Source organism: Trichosurus vulpecula, chromosome 9 (assembly GCF_011100635.1).
Source record: "Trichosurus vulpecula isolate mTriVul1 chromosome 9, mTriVul1.pri, whole genome shotgun sequence".
Lineage (NCBI taxonomy): Eukaryota > Metazoa > Chordata > Mammalia > Diprotodontia > Phalangeridae > Trichosurus > Trichosurus vulpecula.
Genome location: NC_050581.1, coordinates 132,071,936 through 132,095,726, shown reverse-complemented (window position 1 = coordinate 132,095,726; position 23,791 = coordinate 132,071,936). Strand labels below are relative to the sequence as shown.

General features: G+C 37.8%; 1 protein-coding gene across 4 annotated transcripts in view; it reads left to right on the top strand.

Moving 5' to 3' along the window:
• The window catches only part of GRB10 (growth factor receptor bound protein 10), a 278,478-nt gene that overhangs the window by 147,790 nt on the left and 106,897 nt on the right, over positions 1–23,791 (top strand). For all 4 annotated transcript variants that reach the window (XM_036737462.1, XM_036737459.1, XM_036737460.1 and 1 more), the window contains one exon: positions 20,901–21,120. In XM_036737462.1, coding sequence (XP_036593357.1) covers positions 20,936–21,120 — 185 coding nt within the window. In that variant the 5' untranslated portion in view covers positions 20,901–20,935. The remainder of the gene's footprint in view (positions 1–20,900; positions 21,121–23,791) is intronic.

The window sequence follows — 23,791 nt, the reverse complement described above, 5'->3', positions numbered from 1 at the left end:
CTTTTCCCTGTTCATGTATTACTTTTGGCTTCCTCAAACCCCACGCCCAGTATTGTAAGGACACTAGGGTGGCCTTCCTGTAAAGGAAAACTAAATAGGAGGGAAATATAGCTTTGTCCTGGGTTTGAATTCCAGCTCCACCACTTTACCTTCTTGTCTGACCTTTAGGTAGGCACTTACCATCTCTGGGACCTAGTCTCCCAATTTCAGAAAAGAGGGTGGGTGCGTGTGTGTACATATACATGTATCTATGTGTTTATGTATGTATGCTTTATATATGTTTACAGATTTAGGACTAGAAAGGACCTAAGAGCCTATCTAGTCACCTCCTAATTTTAACAATGAGGAAACTGAGGACTGGAGAAGTTAAATGACTTGGCAGAAGGCACATTTGTCCCAAGTGACAAAAGCAGGATTTGAAAACAGGTCCTTTGACTCCAGGTGAGCCAACGTATGTAGGAGACTCCACCAACTTTGGCGCACTATTGAAATGTCAGTTATTATGATCCAATTTGAACACCTTAATGGTAGGAAGAAATTCTCTGGGCTCACAACTTTTCAAAAGTGAATCTTTCCCAGCTCTGAAGGTTGCATATTGAATTTATCAAGCTGTGTACGATAGAGATTTGCAGTTTCGTATACAGCCATCCTTTCCAGTTCCATACTGATTGTAGAAAAGTTTATTTTTATTTGATGTTTGTTAAGTTTAGAATAAAAACAAATTCTTTTTGAGGGGGGAAGGATGTTCCTATGAGATCCCCTTCTGCTGGGTTTGTTGCCTTGACTCATGTCTGGTATTATTGACATTATAATGGAGAAAAATGATGATTCGTGTGATGGTTGCGCTTATTTCTAAGCTAGGATTGAAATAATAGAACACTCACTCTATAAGAAACTCTACATTCTCTCAAAATCTGCAAATTAACTCTGTTGCTGATAAACCTAGGGAATTACCAGGCATCCCTGATTGAATCTCTCAATAGTCTCAGGTTTATTGATTCTGGGGCTTGGCAGGGAAAGACTCTGAAGGTAAAGCCATTGAGGTGTCTATGAATTAGGTGAAGTTGATGTTGATGAAACCAGGTGTTGCCAAGGAGTGAATGCTTATCTGATCTTATTCACAATGTGTCAGAATACCCTGTGTGTTTAATAAATGTTTGCGGAATTGAATTTACAGTTTGATTTCTAATCCATTTCTATAGTACAACTTTTTTCTTGCCTGTTTTAAATTTCTTCCAAGTTATGAGAGAAAGACAACATGTATCGTTAGGCTATCGGTATATAATTTTACCGGTTTTTTTTTCTTCCATGCTGGAAATTTTAAAATGGAATTAATATAACGTGGTCTACCGAGTGCCATAGTAGTGCAGTACTCCGTTGTCTTGGAGACCTTGGTTCAGAGGCAGAATGTGGGTATTTTAGGCTTTGGTTAGTGCAGCCAGGGAATGTTATGAGGTAATGCATTCAGTTTCTTGGAACTTGGGTAAAAAAAAAATGGCATTTTCTTGGCAAGCTGGAGGTAGCTAACTCACGGAGCAGCATTTGCTTTGCCCTGCTAGGATTATTTACTTAACTTCTAGGAGTATATTAAAGTTAATGACCAGAATAAGGAAGAGACTTTTTTTTTTAATGAAAGGTAGGAGGGGAAGGGTCAGGGGACAACAGAGGAAAGGGAGATAATTTTCACCTTTTTCTGCTTTATTGGTGATTTAAGATTTCTAAGAGCAGTTTTGCCCCCAAGCTCTCTTCATCTAGAATGACAAAACTCCCTCTGGAGCATTAGATTTTTGGAATATGCCATTTGTGGTCTCTTAAAATACCTTAATAGATTTTTACCTCATCCACACAGTTGGTATATTGTGAAATTCAGGAAGCTGGACCGATAACTATTTTTAGATAAATTTCACTTTGCGGGTAGGAACTCTGCTTATTAAAGTCACTCCCTGTGACTTGTGGCACTGGAGGCCTTTATAATCCCTCCTTTGTGAAATCACACTGCTCTGGCTTGTGTCATATGCGTGGATTTGTCTACAGTCCTATGGACCTGTATTGTTTTCCTTCAGCGATGCTTTCTGTGGTGTCTGTTTATTAGGTATGCCTTCATCATAGCTAGCTTCTCATTTCCTTTAGCTTATAAATCCCTCGATGGCAGGTACCCCATTTTCCCATGATATGCTGGTCTTTATGTAGCCTCTAGCAGGAGCTCAGACGACCAGTTGATGTTAGCAGGGTATCTACAAGCTAATTTGATAACCAAGGCAAGGTTGAAACAGTTCTGTGAAACGTTTGGAACTGCATGACCCTGTATAGATTCCACATGGATCTTACATTTCTTTGGGAAAAGGTACTTTAAAAACGATGTCCACGCAGTAGCTTCTACTCCATGCAAAAGTCTTCTCTGCTCTCCTAAAGTAAAGCTTTGGATCTCAAGATTATTTTAATTGTAACACCTAAGGCATTGTTTTCCTATTAAAATACTCTTCCCTTTTCCAACTCCCTATCTACATGAGGCTAGATTTTCTTTACATGCTTCATCTAAAACAACAAATTGAATATAGAGGCAGATAAGAGAATCCCTCTGCTTCTATTAAGTTAGACATTAAAGAGATGTTAAAAACAATACCATTCTTTTCACTAATTTTTTTGTTGTTTTGGAAAATGTAGTTATTTTTCATAAAGATGTTATGTTAATATATAATTCATTTATTAATGATATCTTAGAAGAAATAATATTTTAAAATTTATCCATTTTAATTTCTAATTCAATAGATATTGATAAATAAAACCAGAGGAGGGCTAGGACCAGCTCTAATTGGCTGTGGAAGCAGGTTGTTAAGTTTTCATTGTGACCAGTTACACCTCATTCATTGACAAACACCACAAATCTAGGGTTAATTTATTGTTGTATAGAGCTAGACTTAAGAAAATGATGGAGAAAATGTTAACAATATAGATTAAACTTAGAAGTACATTGTGTATATATTCTCTCACTCCCCCAAAGCCAGTTGTTAAACATTTACTACCACAACTCACATAACCAAAAGCTCTTTGGGGTTATCACTAATTTATAAGAGCAAAAAATCTGAGAACTGCTATTCTAGTTCAGTTATGCTCTTTCTTTTTTTAACAGACAGAGCCACTGAGACACAGAGTAGCCTGAGGTATTGATACTCACCACTAATATGGTGGCCAATAACAGATACAACCATTTGGGTAGAAAGAGTAGCTGTAGTGATTAAATTACAGGTCTTCTAATTTATTGCATTCAGAGTGAAGAGTCAGCTTGCTATTGTGGAAAGAACCCTGGGTCAGAAATTGGGGGTTTGAATTCCAGCTCTGCAGCTTACTTACCTTGTGACTTCGACCAAATCACTTAATTTCTCTGGGCTTCAATTTCCTGATGTGTGAAATGAAGGAGATAAGAGTCAGTGATCTCTAAAGCCTTTCCTTTCTAGCTCTCGATCTTGGAATCTGCCTGAGATCTCACAGGACTCAGACATGTTGACAGTTTACCATATGTTTTCATGATAATGGTCCTGTAATGCAGGTGACTGGCATTAGCTTACCTCTTTTAAGTTTGCAACGGCCATTTTTATTTGATCCTAAAAGCAGGCCAGTTAGGTAAGCAAGCACTACAGTTACATACTAGGATTATTATTATCTCCACTCTACAGATAAGGAAACAGGAGCCCTGAGAGGCTACAGGACAAGAGGGGTTCCAAAGCTAGTAAGTGACACAACCCTTCAATCCATGCTCTTCCCATCATGGTGTGATGCTGAGTATATCCTTAAAAGCAGCAGTGTTTGTGTAAACATTCTGGGTTCGATGATTTTACACTGCATGTCTGTGTCTGTCCCCCCAAGCATAGGATGCACTCTCATTTAGAAGAATACCTTTCTTCCTTCAGGACAGCTCAGCCAAGGACCAACTTCTGTACAAAGTCTTCCCCATTCGCTTTTCCCTCCCTGTTTGTTGTTAGTGCCCTCCCTGCATAACCATTTTATATTTAATCTTATGTCGTTCAGTCGTTTCAGGCTTGTCTGACTTTTTGTGATCCCATTTGGGGTTTTTTTTTTTGGCGGCGGGAACATCTTCAACCTTTTTCTGAAACAGCAAGGATACTCTTATCTATTAGGGAGGGATTAAAGAGATAGGGAACCTGAAGAAAAGCCTTTCCTGTTATACTAGACCCCAAGAACGGGCCTGTCCAAACAAAAAAAATGCCACATCCCCTTTTCTTACCCTGAGACCCTCTCCAGCAATAGCTCTCTCCAGTCTTGATGTAGCCCATACCCAATTCGTCTCCTGCTTAAAGCTGAAATTTCTATAAGCTTTGTGCTTTTGTTCTTTCTGGGAGTCTCCTCCCGTGTGGGTGGGGTTCCCTCACTGGCGAATTCAGTAAACCCTCCCTGGTTCCTAAATTTATGGTATCGGGTTTAGGTTACGGCTTTGGTTGGGGGGTTTTAGTTCTCGTTCTGGTTTGTGGTGGCACCAACAATTTTACTCACCATTGCCCTGCCCTTTCCAAGAATGATAGCACTGATTTTGATAGTAATGTTCCTAGAGTTAGAAAGGAAGGAATACATGTGAAATGGGCTAGTTTTAAAGATTTCACACCATTTGGGAGCACAGGAACCAAGGTGAATCACAGAGGATCATACATTTGAAGTTGGAAGGGGCCTTAGACACCATCTAGTCCAACTCATGTTTTACAGATGAAGAGAAAATACTATGGCTGCAACAAGGGAAGTGACTTTCCAATATAAGTAGAAAGTAATAGAGAAAGTCAGAATTTGAAATCAGGTCCTCCTACTCCAAAGCAGGTAGCCAAGCAGGTCTGGGTTCAAATCCCACCTCAGACACTTACTATCAACATAGCCGTGGAGAGTTCTTTTAAACCCCAAGCCTCAGTTTCCTCATCTGTAAAACAGGGGATAATGAGTTCCAAAGTATCTATTCCAAGGGGTTGTTGTGAGACTCAGAAGAAATAATCCATATAAAGCATTTTGAAAACTATAAATCACTATGTAAATACCTGGTGTTATTATTATTATAAAGACCCAGCCAAGTATGTTGTTTGCCAGAATTCTTGGAAATAAAATTGTTTCAAAATATATACTTTCATAGCTTAAACCTACACTAGGACTTTGAAACACCCTCCCTGTGTGTGTGCATTTATATATATTTATATATGTGTGTGTGTATTTATATGTGTGCACATGTGTGTGTCTCTGTGTGTGTATGTACACACACACTCAGATACTAGCTGTGTGACCCTGGGCAAGTCACTTAATGTTGTTTGCCTTGGTTTCCTCATCTGTAAAATGAACCGAAGAAGGAAATGTCACACTACTCCAGTATCTTTGCAAAGAAAACCCCAAGAGGGATTATAAAGAGCCGGACAGACTGAAATGACTGAACAACAATGCATACATGCACATGTGTGTATTTCTTCAGTTCAGTAATCCACTTTTCTTGAACCCTTCACAGTGTAAAAATAATCTTGTTGAACCCTTCACAGTAAAAAAAATGATCAGTCATTTACATGAGTGTTTGGATAGACATTCCTACTGACACAAGATAGGTTGGATTTTCCACAAAACTATTAATAATCATATAATTTTTAATTACAATCCCTTGTTAATTATGTGCTTCCCAACTCTCTCTGAAGAAAAGCAAAACTTCATTTCTACTGTAATGGGCCTTCAGTGTCATCACTGTGTTCTCCCTTCAATAACTCAGTTACAGTGCCCTCTTCTCCTGTGTGATGTGTCCTCATCCTCCCATAAATCCTTCATAAACAACTCTTTAGGACTTTTGACTTTTTGTAGGTACCAGTGGAATACTTGAACTATATCTATCAGTTACCCGTTGGTCTCAATATGACCATCCCATCCTCTTTTCTAGTAATTTGGTTCTTTGAAATCTTTTATGCCATTTCTGTAATTTTCTATTGGTAATATTCTGCAGTTCACTCATGGCCATCACACATCTTTTCACTATCCTTTGGGTGACCCTGTAACTTTAGAATGTGATGTTCCATGCTTTGTAACAATATTGTTTCACCAAAAGAATATTATGTTCCACTAAGTTCCAGAATATTTCCTAGCTTCCTAAATAAGATCCATAATGATTGAGTGTGGCCTGATTATCCCCACAGGAAAAACCAAGTGGATGAGGAATGCCTATTTGTCCAGACCATAAAAAGCAGTTGGATAGACAGTCCGCATAGCTGCTCCATCAGTAATATTTTGGACAGTCATTGTAAATGCACAGTTTGCATAAGAGATTGAGATAGACTGCTTGTGGGAAATTATATTGTATTTTTAATGACACAAAGTTTCTGCCCGAGACCAAAGCCTTTTTAAAAAAAATATTTAAACATTAATATTCTTCTTATGAGCTATATAGTTGCAAGCATGGATCACTACTGGAAAAGCCAAATATAATTCAAATAGATTTTTCTCCCTTCCCAAATACAGTTAGGTGTGGATTATTGCAAATAATCCCCTGAAGTGGTCACGTTTTATGAATTTGCAGTGCCATACTTCCACTGGACTAAAAACAATGATCGTATCTTATATAATTATAACTTTGAATAGTGAGTATATGTGACCACTTCAGGGGATTCGTTATTCATGATCATTGGGACCTAGCTTCTCAAAGCCTATCTGTATGTAAGGAAACAAGAAAGACAGCAACAGGCACAATGGATGATTTTTATTTTGGAAACTTATCTATCTGGAAACTCTGGTTTGGCTCTTCTGGTGCTATACAAGTGCTTTATTCCTTAGTGATTTGCTTGTAAAAGTTTTCACTGTAACCATGAGCTGTGGGAGAATATTGCAGAGTGTTAGCTTCTCATAAACTCCAGTTGCATAGTAAATTTTAAAATTCACAAATAAGTGAATGAATCCATTGATGTCAAGGTTTTAAATATCCTTTTAAAAAGTGTATCATCTTCAACAAACATTTTAAAGTGCTTACTATGTGTCAGACATGTGCCAAGTACTGGGGATACAAACAAAGATAAAAACATGGTCCCTGCCCTCAAGGAACTCACATTCTAACGGGAGAAACCACATGCAAACAATTATGTACATACGTGATATGTACAGGGTGCATACTGGAGATAAATTGGAGAGAAATCTCAAATGGAGAGGGTGAGTGGGAAAGGCCTTCTGTAGAAGCAGGGCTCTGAACTGAGTCTTAAAGGAAGCCAGGTGGAGGGAGGAGGGAAAGGTGGGAGACCATTCCAGGCACAGAGGACAGCCATCGCCAAAAGCAAGAGTTGGGAGTCTAGAGATGGAGTGTCCTCTTTGAAGCACAGCAAGAAGGCTGGCGTTGCTGAATTATAGGACATGCTGTTGAGAGTAAAGTAGAAAAAGACTGGAAAAGTGGGAAGGAACCAGGTCATGAAAAACTTTAAAAGGCAGATAGGGGATTTTATGTTTGATCCTGGAGGTAATAGAAAGGTAGTTGATTGTGAGTCCCTTTATAGGTGAGCTATCGTCCAGCACTCTTGCTGGGCTCATACCCGATACTGAGACATTTCCTTCTCAAGATTTCCCAGGTATTTGCTCTGCCGCTGAATAGGGTGCATATTTTTAACATCATAGGTGGTTTCTTTGGCAATATTAACTTACTCTCAGTGAATTTGCCTCTAACGTATGCCTAAAGGTCAGAATTGATGACAGAATACTGAATGCTACATAACTCGGGCAAAGAGATGGATTTGGGATCTGGAACACAGGACTCCGGGTTTTGGTTATGAACTGAGTTCCGGGCCAGAGTTCAGTGCACCTCTTTTGAACAACTATGAAATGATGCTTTTTGTTTTGACTTAACTTCATGACTCCATTTGGGGTGTTCTTGGCAAAGATACTGGAGAGGTTTGCCATTTCCTTCTCCAGACCATTTTACAGATGAGGAAACTGAGGCAAACAGGGGTAAGTGACTTGTCCGTGGTCATACAGCTAGTCAATGTCTGAGGCCAGATTTGAACTCAGGAAGATGAGCCTTCCTGACTCCAGCCCAGCAGTCTGTCCTCTGTGCTATCTTGCTGTCCTTAGAGCTCAACTAGCTAGTTTTAAATCATCAGTGGCAGTACACTTAAAAAGCTTTTATTCTATACCCTTTCAGAGTTATAATTGCACACGGATGCTGCAGGATGCTGGGTATTACTGATACTTGCATGAGTTTATACCAAAATATGTCTACTTTGATATATTCAGTGCAGTGTTGTGCACACAGTAGGAACTTTATAAATATTTAATGAAAGACAAGTCTATGAGCCGCATTGATGGAGTTCTTCATGGGTGCAAAGTAAGATAATGCTTCTCCTTTTAAACAAGACTCTAAAATGCACTAACAGGGGCTTCCTGAAGGAAGGAGTTTGGGGGGAAGAGGTTTGAAAGTGACCCCATGGTCAAGTATTTGGATTAAACAAGAGGCAAGGGAAGTTTCCAAGCATAGAGAACAAGACAGTGCATGAGCAGGTATAGATAGACAAGCCACCTACTTGACATGAGCCAGGGTAGTTTGAGTAATCAGCAAGAGGTGTAATAATTATGGACCTTATTTTGAGATGATTAACCCTCTTCTAGAGCTATGCAGTCTTTTATTTTTGTATTTGGTATTTTAAGATCATATGTTACCATGTCTTTTGACATGTTTTCCATGCTTTTTAAAAATTTATTTAAAGGTCTTTAAGATTTTGGAAAGCAGGGGCTGTGTGTGTATACACATATTCATACATACATACATACACATACACTATTAACTATAAATGAATATTAGTCAGACACTTGTGAGTGTGTGTTTGTATGTAGGTTTAATGAAAACCATTCTGGTTGCTTTTTTCAAATTTTCCTATAATTATAGATAATTGACTTGATTTCCATTAATTCATGATAACCATCTTTAAGTATTTGAAGCACTGTGATAGAAAAGAGGCATGAGACTTGTTATGCACAGCACCAGAGAGCACATACCAAAAATTGCTTTTTTAAAAATCTAATGGGTGAAAAAAAATAAATGCTTTATGATGGAAAAAAATTATTTTTAAAAAGTGTTATAGGCTACTTTGGGAGTGGTAGCAGGTTCCCCTTCATTGGAGGTCTTCAAGCAAAGCCTGGATGATTATTTGCCGGGACAGGTACAGTTGTAGCGAGCATTCTATTTCAGACACAGATTGAATTAGAAGCCACCGAGATAAATCAGTTGGTCAACATTTATTAAGGGCTTACTGTGTACCAGACACTGTGCTGAGACCCCTTCAAACCCCAATGCTTTCTGATTTGGGGGATAATGTTTTTAACTGGTACCTATCCAATGCAATTTGAGACCAGATGAACTTTTTTAGGACTGGTTTTTGTTCCTTTTTCAATATTTCTTTTTTAATTGGCTTGATACTTTTTGAAATATTATTAATAAGAATAATTTTTAAAGGAAGCCCCAGCCCCACTATTTTTAGCTCATCTCATTTTATTCAGGATATTTTACAGCATTTCTGCGGCATATTAGAATACAGAAATACTTGGTCCTTTAAAAAAAAAAAGGCTCTATCGGTCCCTGCTTTTAGGTCTCCTTTCAGTTGCTTCTCAAGATGGACTTACGTAAGAATTTGAGCTCTTGAGTCAGTATTTTTGGTGACTTTTCTCATGTAATTTTTCATTTAAGGACATATTTCTCTTGCCTGTGCAATTTGTCACAATGTAACAATAAGATTAAAACAATCTTTTTTTTAAAAGACCTGTTATTCAATAGAATAGTATTCAATAGACTACTATGTGGATTGTTAAAAAGGCTTGAAATCAGGATTAAGAGAAGAACAATTAATAAGTTGTTAGACAGTTAATTGGGTCTATAAAGAATGAATACCACTGAATTAGGTCTTGGGAAACCTTTTTCTAAAAAATCTTTAAAAAACTATTTTAAAAAGAATTTCCTTAAGATCATAGTATAATTTTTTAACCTGTTCCAATGTCCATTTTCAATCATCATTTAAAATACAAATGACACTAGATGGTGCTGTCAGGTTAGCAAATGGAATTCCTTTTAGGATAGCAAGGATTATATATGAATTAAATCAAAGATCATTTTGTGATAATTATATCCCAGACTATACCACATGTCCCTTTTCCCACCCAATATCTCAGGGAATTTTTTTAGTCAGTGACCTTTCCTTGGTAAGTAGACCTAATAGCTTATTGAAAGTATTCACTTTAAATAAGAAGGTGATATAGGTAAGTTCTCTCTGTTTAATACATATAATTACATTATTCTTTATTTTGTAAACTATAGTAGAACTCTAAAAGAAAAATATTCTATATAGAAAAATATTTAAGGCATTCTTTTCAGAAACACATATAATACACATATTGATAGACATACACGACTTATTTTGTTATATATTGCATATATGTTATATATTACAGATGAATTACTAATATCTATATATATATATCTCACGAGAGAGTTTGTATTCACATAATTATGCGTGCTGATGAAATTACAGGTCCAAATGTGTGTGTATGTTTGTATGTATATTTAAGAAGCTTAAGCAGGGAAAAAGCAGTGGGCTTGGATACAGAAAGATATGAATTCAGATGCTACTGTCAGCCCTGGCCAAGTCACTGAAACTCTTATAAGTTTTTTTTTTCTTATCTAGAAAATGGGAATAATCTGATGTAATATGTGCTACACAGGATTGTTGACGGAGGATCAAATAAACTGTCAAGCCAACAAGTATTTATTAATCAACAGTTATGTGTTAGGCACTGTACTAAGAGCTGATATTCCCCTCTCCCCTCCAAAAAGGACAAATAAAACCCTGCCCTCACTTATAAAGCACTACATAAATGTGAGTTAATGCTTTATTATTTTGGACAAGAGTCAAAACGGGATGGGCAGACGTGGGACGAACTGTAGTCAACATTATTGGAAAGAATATCCAATTCTTGGTCCATTTGCATATTTTAGTGTTTTTATCGTTCTCATCTAATTCATGTCACTAAAAGTAAGCATAAACTATAATGTGCCAAGTAGTGATTTCTTATTTCACTGAGGCTTCTCATAGAGATGTGAATATTTCAGAAACTTAATTAGTATGGTACTGCATTAAATTATGAAGTCTTACCTCTTTAAAATCAGTCTTCAGACCTCTTTCAGAGGATTCAATTATCAATCCTCATTAGAATTTAACCAAGCTCACATTAGCCAAGTAACCATTAATGACTGTTTAGATAAATATTTATAAGTCCTAATTGATGCCCCAGGGAGTTTCTGAAGTTCCTCACTTAGCCAGGACTTTGTAACTTCCTTGAAATATCATTTTTGTTTCCTCAGCATTTTGTCAGGATTGTCCATGTGGCTCAGTGAGAAGAACACCACTGGACTTAGCCACATGCAGAATCTCTGCATTCCCATCCTTGCTCAGCGTTCTGTGGGGCTAGCAAGTCATTTTACTTCTGGGTCTCATTTTTCTCCCCCCAGTAAAATGAAGAATAGATGATCTTTTCCTACAGCCTCAATCATAATATTTGCCTAGGTGGTGGTGGTTTTTTTTTTAAACAGCTCTCAGTCAGCAAAGATTATTAAGCTCTTGTTATGGGCTGGTCATTCTGTTAGCCATTGGAGATGAGCTTTAGAGCTGGAACACATTTAGCCCAACTCCTGCATTTTTATATAGGAGAAAACAGATAAAAAAGCAAAAATGAAGTAGCCCCTGTACTCAAGGAGCATATATATTCTAACATTCTTCTATTCTACATATGGATTATTTATCAATATTACTTCTTGCCCCTTTAGTCTTCCATTGTAACAAAGGAAGATTTTACTTTGCATCTACTCTACCTATTTAAGTACCTCTTGTTTCTGCATTATAATATAAGCTCTTGAGGGCAGAAAATAGGTTTTCTCCTTTGGATCTCCTGAGTTTAGCTCTGTGCCCAGTGCAAGTTGTTCGTCCTTTGTGTTCAAAGACCAATGATATCACGGTATGAGTGATATCTTGACTTGTGCATGAGTTGCATTTAAGTGAGGCATGAATTGCACAAAATCTGTCAGCCTCACCGGCTTTTCTAGAGTCATCAAAATCCAGTGGCAAGACAAAGGTCAGCGCGATGAGGGTTGGGATGCAGTGAATGACCTTGGCATCTTCCATGTCTTGCCAAGCTCTCTGGACCTACTTCAGCTGCTTTCATGGTCATTGGAACAAATTGTTCTCATGAGCCATATACTATACATGGGAACACTTAGATGAAGCCACCCCATACGTTAGGCAGACTTCTCTCTTGCAAGATTTGTGGCACAATGTGGTTCTGATCTACTGGTTCTTTCCTGTACTCCCTATAAAAACACCTAGATCTCCTCATTCTTTTATAACAAAATCTTTCATTTGATCCTGATAGGTCTCCAAGCATTTGTTTTCTCTTCCTGTATTCACAGCCAAACTCCAAAAAAAAGTTGTCTGTATTCCTTATTTCCACTTCCTCATATCCCACTCACTTCTCATCCTTTTGCAATTACAGCTTCTAATTGACTGAAATTCTTCTCTCAGAAGTTACTAAATATTTCTGAATTAGTAAATCTGAAAAAATAAGAACTATCTATTAACCTCTAATGCAAGTAATACTTAAATAAATGCTTTTTGGTTGATTAAACAAAACCCTTCCAATAAAGTAGCTGTATGAGAGGGAGGGAGGAGGGGGCGGAGAGAGAGAGAGAAGAGAGAGAAAATACTACGTGTGTGTTCATATGTGAGTGCATGTATATACATATATTTACACATTATATATGCACATATAAATTTTATATGCGTAAGTCTATATACATATGCATATATATATATATATATTTTTTTTTTCATAATGGTTAGCTTTCCCTTCTCTACCTAAAGGAGGAAGTGTACTTCCATCTCTTTTCCTTGGGACCAAGATTGATCATTGCAGTTAATCAGAGGTTGACAGCATTTCAGTGTTGTTTTCATTGGATTAGATAATTTTTTATTGCCTTCCACCTTCAACATTCAGTGGTGCATTCTAGAGTAGAAAGCTAGAAAATGTGTATGTGAGGTGCTCATAGATTAAAAGCATTATAATAAAACTGTTAAGTGAGATTCGCAAAGTGAGGTTAGATCATACAGTAAAATCCCAGCTGTCCACACTAAAGAATAATGGAGTATCTTTTTTCTCCTAAAACAGATAAAATATCACTTACATTAAACTTTAAAGTACAATCTAAATTTTTGGCATCAAATTTATTTTAAAATTTTACTAAAGACTAATATTAAAATGAGTTTGTGTCCTGTGAGCACATATCAGTTGACTTCTGTTTCTTTGAATTTTTCTTAAGTTCTCTTTATTCTAAAAATTAATTCAGTGTTGATTGTAGGTATGTTGAGAATGATTAAAATAAAAGTAACTAATTGGGGGTACTTATTTAATTTATCCAACCCCCATATTTATAGGTGAGATGACCCAGAAACAATCTTAGGGGCTGAGATTTTTTTTTTAATGCTTACTGATAATTCAGGGTGCGGATAATCCGCGTCTGGGTAATTGAGAATTGATTGTTAAGAAAGCTTTCATGTACAACTCACAAAACTTTATTGTTTTTGGGAAATGAATGAAGTCTTTCTGCCAGAGAGGCACAGAGGGGAACAAACCTCCTTTGTAACTGTCTCAGGCCTGAAATGAGGGCGTGCCTATGCTTGAATTAGCTCAGGGGGGAAGCTGCACAGCTGCATTCTGCATTTTCCCCCCAAATGACAGACAGGCAGTGCTATGTCAAAGACAAGTGAGTCAAGTGTCCAAGCCCACTGGGACCTGTTTAGCCATACCTTAAAACAAATATTTTTGAACTGGTGAAGGCTGATGTAAAATTACAGTGTACTTATTTACTGGTTCAATAACTGAAAACTAATGAATTTTAATTGGTCCTTTTGGAAATATGAAATTGTTTTTTAAGTGCAACACGTCATGTGTGTGTGTGTGTGTGTGTGTGTGTGTGTGTGTGTGTGTGTGTGTATGAACTGAAATTTAAACAAAAAAATCCTTCAGTCAGGTTTTAGTGTGCTTGGCTTGGGAAAGGCAATATGGTATAGCAAAAACATTCTAGGCCATTTTTTGCCCCTAACTTGCTCTTTAACCTGGGAGAAGTCCCTTATCCTTTCTGGGCTTCATTTTTCCTCATCTGTCAAATCATGAGCAAGACTGCTCCCTTATTATCTCTGTCTGGGCAGTAACTTGTGGCCACATGTCAAGGGAAAGGGAGAGACCCTTTTGGTTTGGTTTTTTTTTTTTTCTACATGAATTTAAGGTATTTGATTGAAATCCGTTAATTAGCCTAGTGTTACAACTAATTGGTGGCAGGGAAAGCAGGACATAGGAATATGAATTTCTATCCCCTAAGACTCATTCCTATTCTAAAATGTCTGTCTTTGTGAAAAACACTTCAGACACCCCCAAACTACTATTCTTGTAAATAATAGCTGTAATTTATAGAGCACTTCAAGCTTTCTGAAGTACTTTACAAAATGTCATCTCGTTTGATGCTTATAATAACCCAGTGATGTAGACATTATAACAGTCTTATTGTTATCATTTTAAAGATAAAGAAATTGTGACTCAAAGAGGTCAGTCAGCTCGCCCATGGTCTCTTACTTAAGGAGTATTGGAGTCATGATTTGGATCCAGGCTATCCTAAATAGCCTGAGTCTAAAGTCTAGCATTTTTTCCATAATACCAGACTACTTTTTTGTTTGTTTGTTATGTTCATCCACCAGGTATTTTCTCCCCAATGAATAACTTTTATTTATAACCCATTTTTATATTTATAACCTTTATTTGTATTTTATACTTAAAACCTTTATTTATTACCTATATAATCTTTTATTTATATCCTATATAAATATTATACTTAATTCCCAAAATAACCTCCCTTTAATATTCCTTTTTAACAAAAAAAATTTTTTTTGGGGGGGAAGCATTGTAGCTGAATTTGACAGTCACAGGGGTGGGGAACCTGAGGCCTCGAAGGCAACATGTGGCCTTGAGGCCTCAGGTTCCCCACCCCTGTAATGATTCTTCCTTCTGTATTTGGGACCGGTCATTTCAATCAATCTGAGTTTGGTAGTATTTGAGTGTCATTTGTGTGTATGTTACTGGGTCTGCTTTCTTTGCTTTGCATCGGTTTATAAAAGTCTTCCTATGATTCTCTTGAGTCCTCATTCGTTGCCTCCATGATGCAGCTAGCTCTAACATGCTATTCTTCTATGGATATTGTAACCTTAAAATACATATTGAAGTATTTTTAAAAGTTTTCATCAACTACATGCTTTGATAGATGCCTTCATTATTGCTTTATCTGCCTCCTCTAGAAATGGAGATTAATGACTCTTCCTTACCTTTTCTTCTGTGATTCTTGTCCGTGTTTTCCCATTAACCTTCTACAGAGTCAATCAATCAAAAAGCACTCATTAAACATTTACTGTGTCCCAGGCACTGTGCTAAGGATGGAAGGATAAAAAGAGGAAAGCAAAAACATGGTCTCTGCCCTCAAGGAGCTTAATTCTCTTGGGAGGAGACAATTTGCAAATAACTATGTACTTACAAGATCTATGCAGCATAAAGGGAAGGAAACTCAGAGGAAAGGCACTCGGGGTGAGGATGGTGAATTAACTGGGAAAGATGGGAGAGTATTCCAAGCATGGGGTTACAAGCCCATGAAAAGGCACAGGGTCAGGAAATGGAGTGTCATGTTGGAGGAGAAGCTACTTGGCTGCCATAGCTAGATTGCAGAGTGCATTGATAGGAGTAAAGGTAGGAAGGAGCCATGGTGGCTATGGAGGACTTTAAAATGGCACACAGAGCTTCTTATGTTGGCTTTGGACTTTGACCTGTCGCAACAATATTCATCACATAGCAAAAACTTTAAATTTTCTATTTCTTACATTTAAAATAAATGATTCTTAAATTATGCCATCTATGGCTTTTATAATACCTGGCTTCAGTACTTAAACGATCATGTAGCAAAATCCGAATATCAGTTTTGGCAAATTAATACAGATAGGACGTTTGTTTCAACTTTAAGAAAGCAGTTTTTAAAAATCTGGTTTTAGCAATCTACTATTTTACTAGCCCCAATGTCAAGTTACTAAAAATGGATTAAAACTCTGTGGCTTTTCTGCTGAGAAGAAACAGATTTTGTTTCTGATGTCACAGAAGTTACAAAATCATGTTAAAAATGATTATGATGGATCTTCCAGAACAGTTTGCTTTAATCTATTTTCACTAGGGATGGGATATTTATGTGAAAGAGTTTTCTATGATATGCTGTCATAACCTCCTTTCCCATTCCAACCACTTTATCAAAGTGTTAATGAGAGTTTAGAGCAGGAGACCACACTTTTGACTTGGGGAACATAGGAAGCTTTAATGAAAGAAGTAGCATTTAAACTGGGGCCTTGAACCATGAGGGGAGGATGCTAAAAACTGATGAAGTAGGGCATTCAATATGAAGAGAATAGAGTAAGCACAAATATGGGAGTGGAGTAATGGGGAGTGTGCTCAGGGAATGCATGTGAGCCAGTGTAAGACTGGATCCTAAAGGATATCAGAGCTATTGCTATAAGACTAGGAAGACTGATGGGACCAAAATGGCAGGATGGAAGGATCGGGAAGGAAGAGGACTTGAATATAAGGCTCAGATGTGAAGAACCGTATTGGGTAGGCATTAACGAAATAATGGCATGGCCTGGTCAGAGTAGCAGTTATGTAGATTATTCTGCCAGTCATTTTTTTTGTTTGGGATCTGAGATGGAAGAGATTCGAGACACAGGGATCAAGAGAGGACAGGTGCAAGAGATAATTGTGGAGAGAGAATGGTCCGGACTTTGTGAGTGACTTGTTATGAGGGCTGTCGAAGAGGGTGTAGTCAAAAATGACTGAGATTACAAGCACGGGTTGACAAGGAGAACTGTGGAGCTGCCAACAGATACAGGGAGTAAGTAGTAGGAGTAATCCTCAGAAAAGAGGATGAGTTGGGGCAGGTTTGAAGTATGTGGAGTTAGAGGTGCTGACAGGACATCCAGCAGGTTGTTGGAAACATGACTCTGAAACTCAGGAGAAGGGGCTGGGGCTGAAGTTAAATATTTAAGAGTCATCTGCATTCAAATCCTAGTCATAAGCCAAGTTGTAGTTTTACAAGTCTTTTTCAATACATGAATTATTAAATCAGTTCTTAAGACCTTACATTTCAGTAACTTGGGGGAAAAATATTCATCTTAGTGCCAATCAGTCAGTCAGGCTAAATGGTTCATTGGAGCCGTTTGTGATTTCAGGTCTGCCCACACTAGTTTGGTTACTAGTCAGCCCACAGAAGCCATAAATCGTGGGATTTAGGATTTAGACCTGGGTAAGGTCCTCTGGGATCTTCTAGTCTTAGCCAGTCTGCTGCCTCTCAGGTAAAGAATTGTGGAGCACCTAAAGTGACCTTAATCATTATCGTGGGTAAAGAGAAATAGCAGCTCGGTGGCACAGTAGACTGAATGCTGGGCCCAAGGGCTTCCCTACATCAAGGATGGCTTTTTATCCGCCCAGCCATATGTTCCCTTCTCACTTTGTGGATTACCCATGACAAATTCGTAGTTTGGGATGAGTTTTCACTTGTCATTGAGCAGCCGTCTTGGCAACTCTTAGTGTGTGTGTAGAACATGCAAACTAATGTTAATATTAACTTTCAAAGGTGTGTGCCCCAAAAGGGCCACACTTGAGGACCTAGAGGGCCACATGTGGCTTGAGGCCCCAGGTTCCCCACTCCTGAAATAAGCCCATTCTGCTGCCTCAAATCAGAGTACTTTCTAGAGCCAATATTCAGTATACTCATAAACTAATGAGACCAGTGTTTTACAGATATAAAATTCATCAAGAGATATTTGTTGAATACCTACTATTAGATTAGACACTGTGCTAGGCACTATGAGGAAGGGAAAGACGTATAGCTTACCATCTAGAGAAATAGAAATATAATACAAAGTAGAGTATGGAGATGGGAAAGGGACATGCATTTATTAACTGCCTAGGCACTGTGCTAAGCATTTTACAATTATTATCTCATTTGATCCTGAGAACACCCTTGGGAGGTAAATGCTATTATCCCCACTTTGCAGTTGGAAACTGAGGCAGGCAGAAGTTAAATGACTTGCCCAGGGCCACACAGCTAGTAACTGCCTTGGGATGGATGCAATTACTTATTAGGGGATTACATTAGAGTCATTTTTGTTGCATGTGAGGGACTAAATAGGCTCTGATATCCCTTCCAATTCTTAAGATTTTGCAATTTCAGAGGTGGTAGAGATGACTTATTTTGGGGTTGGAGGAAATCTACTAGGATCAGAGATGGGGAAGGCTTAATGGAGGGGATCAGAGTCCTTGAAACATGGGTAGGAATTTGATCAGGAGGGGGAAGAAAAGAAGGGAAAGCAGCCCAATACAGGACAAGTTTTGGAACATAAGTGTTTGGGAATTCTTGAACAATTCAGAATGTGTACTGTGACTCTGCACTGCCTACACTAATAAATGTTCCCCTTCACAGAAGTCACCTATGGAGATAATCACTCACATTTTAATGGTGCCATCATTGCTTAAAAGTTTCTTAATTGAGACTTACTCTCAGAGCCAGTTTGTGCCAGCCTGGAAAATCACTAATTCAATTGTAACCACATCTTAGGTTTCTTTTCTGTTTACATCATTTGTTTGTGTATCAAATCCATTTCTGAATATACTGCTATGGCCTTTCTGCTTGGCAAGCCTACCCCTAGAATAAAGATTTAAGAAGAAAAGAAGAAATCTAAGAAGGAGGCTGTATCCCCTCACCTGCTCTAACAATATATTTATTCAGTATTCCATACCCATAGACTCCTTCCTCAGCATTAAAAGGAGGGAAGTGCATTTTTTCAACTCTTCTCAGAGGCCCAAGCTAGGTCACTAGCATCATACAGCATTCAGCTTCATGTTTTCTTGGTTTACTTTAACTCATCAATTTATGTGTCTTCCCATGTTTCTCTGAATCCTTATATTTGTCATTTCTTACAGCACAATGATGTTCCATTACACTTTTGCCCCCATAGTTAGTATAGCCCTTCCACAATTTGACACATCTCTTCTTGAGCCAAATCAACCCCTACTTCCAGCCCCTATCTTATTCACCAGACCTGACCTCATATTATTTTGAATTATTTGTTAAAATTAGAAGGGTCCTGAGAAGGATGAAGATACCATTGTTACTAAAGAACGCACCATAATTCCAAAGACAGTTTCCAAATAAATTTCAGAAAATAGTTTGAACGATGGCCTTACTTTTGGAATTGTAGTCATGTGTGGTATTAAAGCGTGTGTGTGTGTGTGTGTGTGTGTGTGTGTGTGTGTAAAATCAAGATGTAATTTTTCCCATGCAAGTTCATGGACCTCAGGATGAGAACCATTGAGAGAATGAAAATATTCCCTTCCTCAATGCATATCACCGCTTTTGCATGTGTCCTCTCCATGAAGATTCTCCTGTCCTCCATATTCTCTAAAGAAAATGTGCTTGTAAGTCTTCGCCTTCATTTTTCACCTATCATGATGAGTACCAGGGGAATGCTCAGAATCCCTGTTGACCTTTTTTGTTTTATTTTCCCCACTAAGGCCAGCTACTCTTCCTCTTTCCAGGCATATATTTCCTAATGTATTCTTCATGTCAGTAAGAATCCTCAAAAGCAGAGACTTCCAACCTTTTTTTTTAAACCATTTATCCCTAAGAGTAAAAAAATATTGAGGCTTCCAAACTAATTATCTCATAATAGCCCTGTCGGTCAGTAAACAAGTATTTATTAAATTCCTCTCATGCTTCAGTCTCAGGCACTAGAGGTGTAAAATAAAAAATGCAGCCGCCCCCTTGAGGAGTTTACATTTTATAGAGGGAAAGACAAGACAGATCCATAATTCCATAAGGATAAAGATGAGAATTGTACCTGTGATTTCAGTGACACAGGGAACTGTTCATCAGTTCATGTCAGTACCTTTTCTGCATTTTTTTGTTTTAGAGAGTTGCCTAGAGCAATGTTGTCAAACTTTAATAGAAATGGGGGCCACTGAACCACAGGTAAGAATCCTTGTGGACTGCATATTGACTTAGTTTTTAAAATCTAATGTTATCTGTATTTTATTGTGTTTTTATTTATTTTGTCAAATATTTCCCTATTACATTTGAATCTGGTTCAGGGTGCTCAGGAGTGTTGTGGGCTGTATGTGACCCATGCATGTTTGATGCTTCTGGCCTAGAGCACTGGGAGGTTGGCTTGTGTAGGATCATAGCCAGTATGTCAGAGACAGGACTTGAACCCAGATCTTCCTGGCTTCAAGGCAGACTCTCTGTCAGCTATGGGATACTATCTTATTTATATGTCAAATAAACACAAGGCAACTTTGGTAGGGAAATAAGACACAGGTGACAGTATTGCTCATTTCTTTCAACAAGCATTCAAGGAGTATTTATTAAACACACTGCTAACATTAATCAGAGTCACCATCACACCTCTACCTTGAGAGATAAAGGTAAATAAGATGTAGACCCTGCCCTGGAGCATATAGTAATAACAATAACTAATAATAACAATAGCTAGCATGTATATAGAGCGTTAATATTTACAGTACACACTTCACAAATAGTGTCTCATTTTATCTTCCCAATGGCCCTAGGAGGTAGGCATTATTTTCTGTTTTACAGGTGAGGAAACTGAGGCTGATTTCCCCAAAGTTATACTGCTAAGAACTGTCTGAGGTCAGATTTGATCTTGATAAGATGTGCTGTTGAACTGTCTTTTGTCACCTTAAACTTGTTTCTTGTTTGTTTTCAGATGACGACGTGGACTTGGAAGCTTTGGTAAATGACATGAACTCCTCATTCGAAAGTCTGTACTCTACATGTAGCATGCAGTCAGAAACTGCCCCCCTCCTTCAAAATGGTCAACATAACCGTAGCCAGTTGCCAACCTCAGGAACAAGTGCCCTCCAGCAGCAAGCGTCCCCAAAACAGAAAGTTCAGCGCTCTCAACCCGTGCACATTCTAGCAGTCAGGTAGGATGAGAAAGCTTCTTGGACTGCTGTTGTGTTTACTAAATGAAAGGATTGTGAGTAACCTTCTGTACTTCAGCTGTTAAATTATTCTAAAGCTACTTTTTTTCATTTTATCCTCTGCTTTGTGTAGAAAGGATGGGTGGGATGACTTACAAATGATAGAAACCTGTATTTCCAATCAGTTGATTTTCTTTGACTGTGCAAATAGATTGTAAATGGGAAGCTGTGCTTTATCATGCATAGGCAAAACCCAACTAGTTAAAATTTGTTGGTTTGTTTTGATAAAGGTCTTAAAATTGGCAGCTGTTTCACATAGTTAATGAGAACTGAATCTAAATTTAAAAATTGCCTCAGAAACTTATTAACTATATGGTTTTAGGCATGCTGCTCTGTCCTTTGTTTTCCTCCTCTGTAAAACTAAGGGGTAGGACTGTGGATATCATTGAGGAGAAACTATTGCCCTCTGTAGCTAGATAAAGTCAACACAATGCCTTCTACAAACAGAAGCATCTGGGAGACCTTCCTGTAGGTGTCTTCCTTTTGGGCAATCAGCAGAATGCTTATCTGTATTCTTGACTTCGAAGGTCCCTTCCACCTCCGAGTCCATGAATCTGTAATTTTTAACCCATATATATTATTGTATGTATAGTAGTACTGTATATAGTATGTAGGCAAATGCCCTTTCTTGGAAAATTTAATTACATAATTTTCATGCTTTTTATTTTGGCTTGACTGGACCAAAAAAATGGGCCTGTAACTACTACACAAGTTAATATATTGGACTTTCTTTTTACAGTTTTCTGGATTTTACCCAGGAAGCAAAAGCAGGCTGTTTTTGTGCCCTCTGTGACCACAACCTGCTTCTTCATGCTCCCCAATCCTCTGGCTCAGCCTATTAGGTATCAGTTACTTCAATTAGGGCTCCCAAGTCACTCCTCTTTAAGTGCTGACAGTTATATCTACCCACTATTTGCTTCAAAAGCCACTAGGTAGGCCCTATTTCTAGAAGCTGAAATTCATGATTCCACAGTACTGATGATGAAGCATGATATCCATCACAGAGATTTGGGATGGGATGGAGGATGTGTATACAGCCATTGGGAGAATATTTGCTTTGCTTGATTATGAATATTTGTTGCAAGAATAGTTTTTCCAATTGGATGGAAAGTGGGAGAAAATATATTTCTATTAATATTTTTAAAGAGAGAAGTAGGGGATGCTGTAGATATGAAATGTTACGTGCCCTTTCTGATGAGTCTACAGTATCATTAGTTTTATTTAATAGTTTTACTCTATGACAAGAGACTTCACATGAAGTGGGAGTGATCTATAAATTTATGCAATATAAAAACAAAACACATCAATAAAGTTACCAAAAAACAAAACAAAACCAAACATAGTAGAAAGAAAGAAAAGAGAATCCTTTAGTCTCTCAGCTTATCTGTTGTACGTGGTATATGCCATAGTTCAATTTTTCATGTTTACTGAAGTAACCAATGCTTGACTTTTCTCTGCACTTCCACTTAGATGGCATGTTTTTCCCTAGAAAGAATATTGTAGACTATTAAGTTGTGCTTCTTTTTAGCACTAAGGGTATGTGCTATATGCTATAATGTTTTTTACCTGCCTGTCTGCTGAGGAGGTGTCTCAGTTTTAATAAAAATTACTACTTCCCCAAGATGGTGGTAACTAGCCCCAATGACTTAGGTTCCCAAAGTTGTGAGTTAGGCACTTTGCAAACCTTACAATGCTCCAGGAATGGAGGTGTCAAACACCTGACTGGCCAGTGCAAGGGCTGCTGGCTACACTCCCAAGTGCAACCAAACCAGATAAAAATACTTATGGTAAATATTTAACATAATAAATAAAAATAAATAAAAGATATTGATATGTGGTTTTCAGTATCTGTCCTATAGGAATCCTTATGTATAGTTTAGTGGCCTCTTTCTATTTGGGTTTTGACATCCCAGCTCTAGAGATGTTAGTGATGAATGTGAGTAAGTAGAGTGGTTAAAATCACAAGTCATTTTAAAATGTCATTTCTAAGAATCAAAGAATTTCAGAGTTGGGCAGGACCTCAGAGGCCATTATCTGCCTTGAACAGTTGTCTTCATATCTATTCAACAAGTGGCCTTCCACTAAGAATGAGGAAACACCCATGACTCCCCAAGAACACAATTCTACTTTTAAATAGTTCTAATTTTTAGGAAGATTTTCTTTCTAGTGCCCACCTCAGAGCCCTTATTTCTGCTCCCTGAGGCCAGAAGAACATATCGATTCCCTTAGTCAGTCAACAAGCACTTATTAAGCCTTTATAATATTCCAGGCATGGTAGTAAACACAGAGGATGCAAAGAAAAGCAAAAATATGATTACTGCCCTCAAGGGCTTATGTCCCCCTTCTTTGTGACAGCTTTCACATGCTTCTTCTTTGCTGTATATTTCAGATCTGAATTTTTCTACTTCATTTAGGAATATGGCCTCCTCGGCAATCTGGTGAAACCTGTGAGACCCCTTCTTACGATGAGGTTTTTAAATATAGAAAATTTTTCTAGGTACTTTAAAAAAGTTCAAGGACACTAGGTTAAGAACCCCTAATTTAGATACTAACCATCAGACATTTTGAGTGTTAGCAATTTACATAATCAGTTTATATATTTCTGTAATCAGAA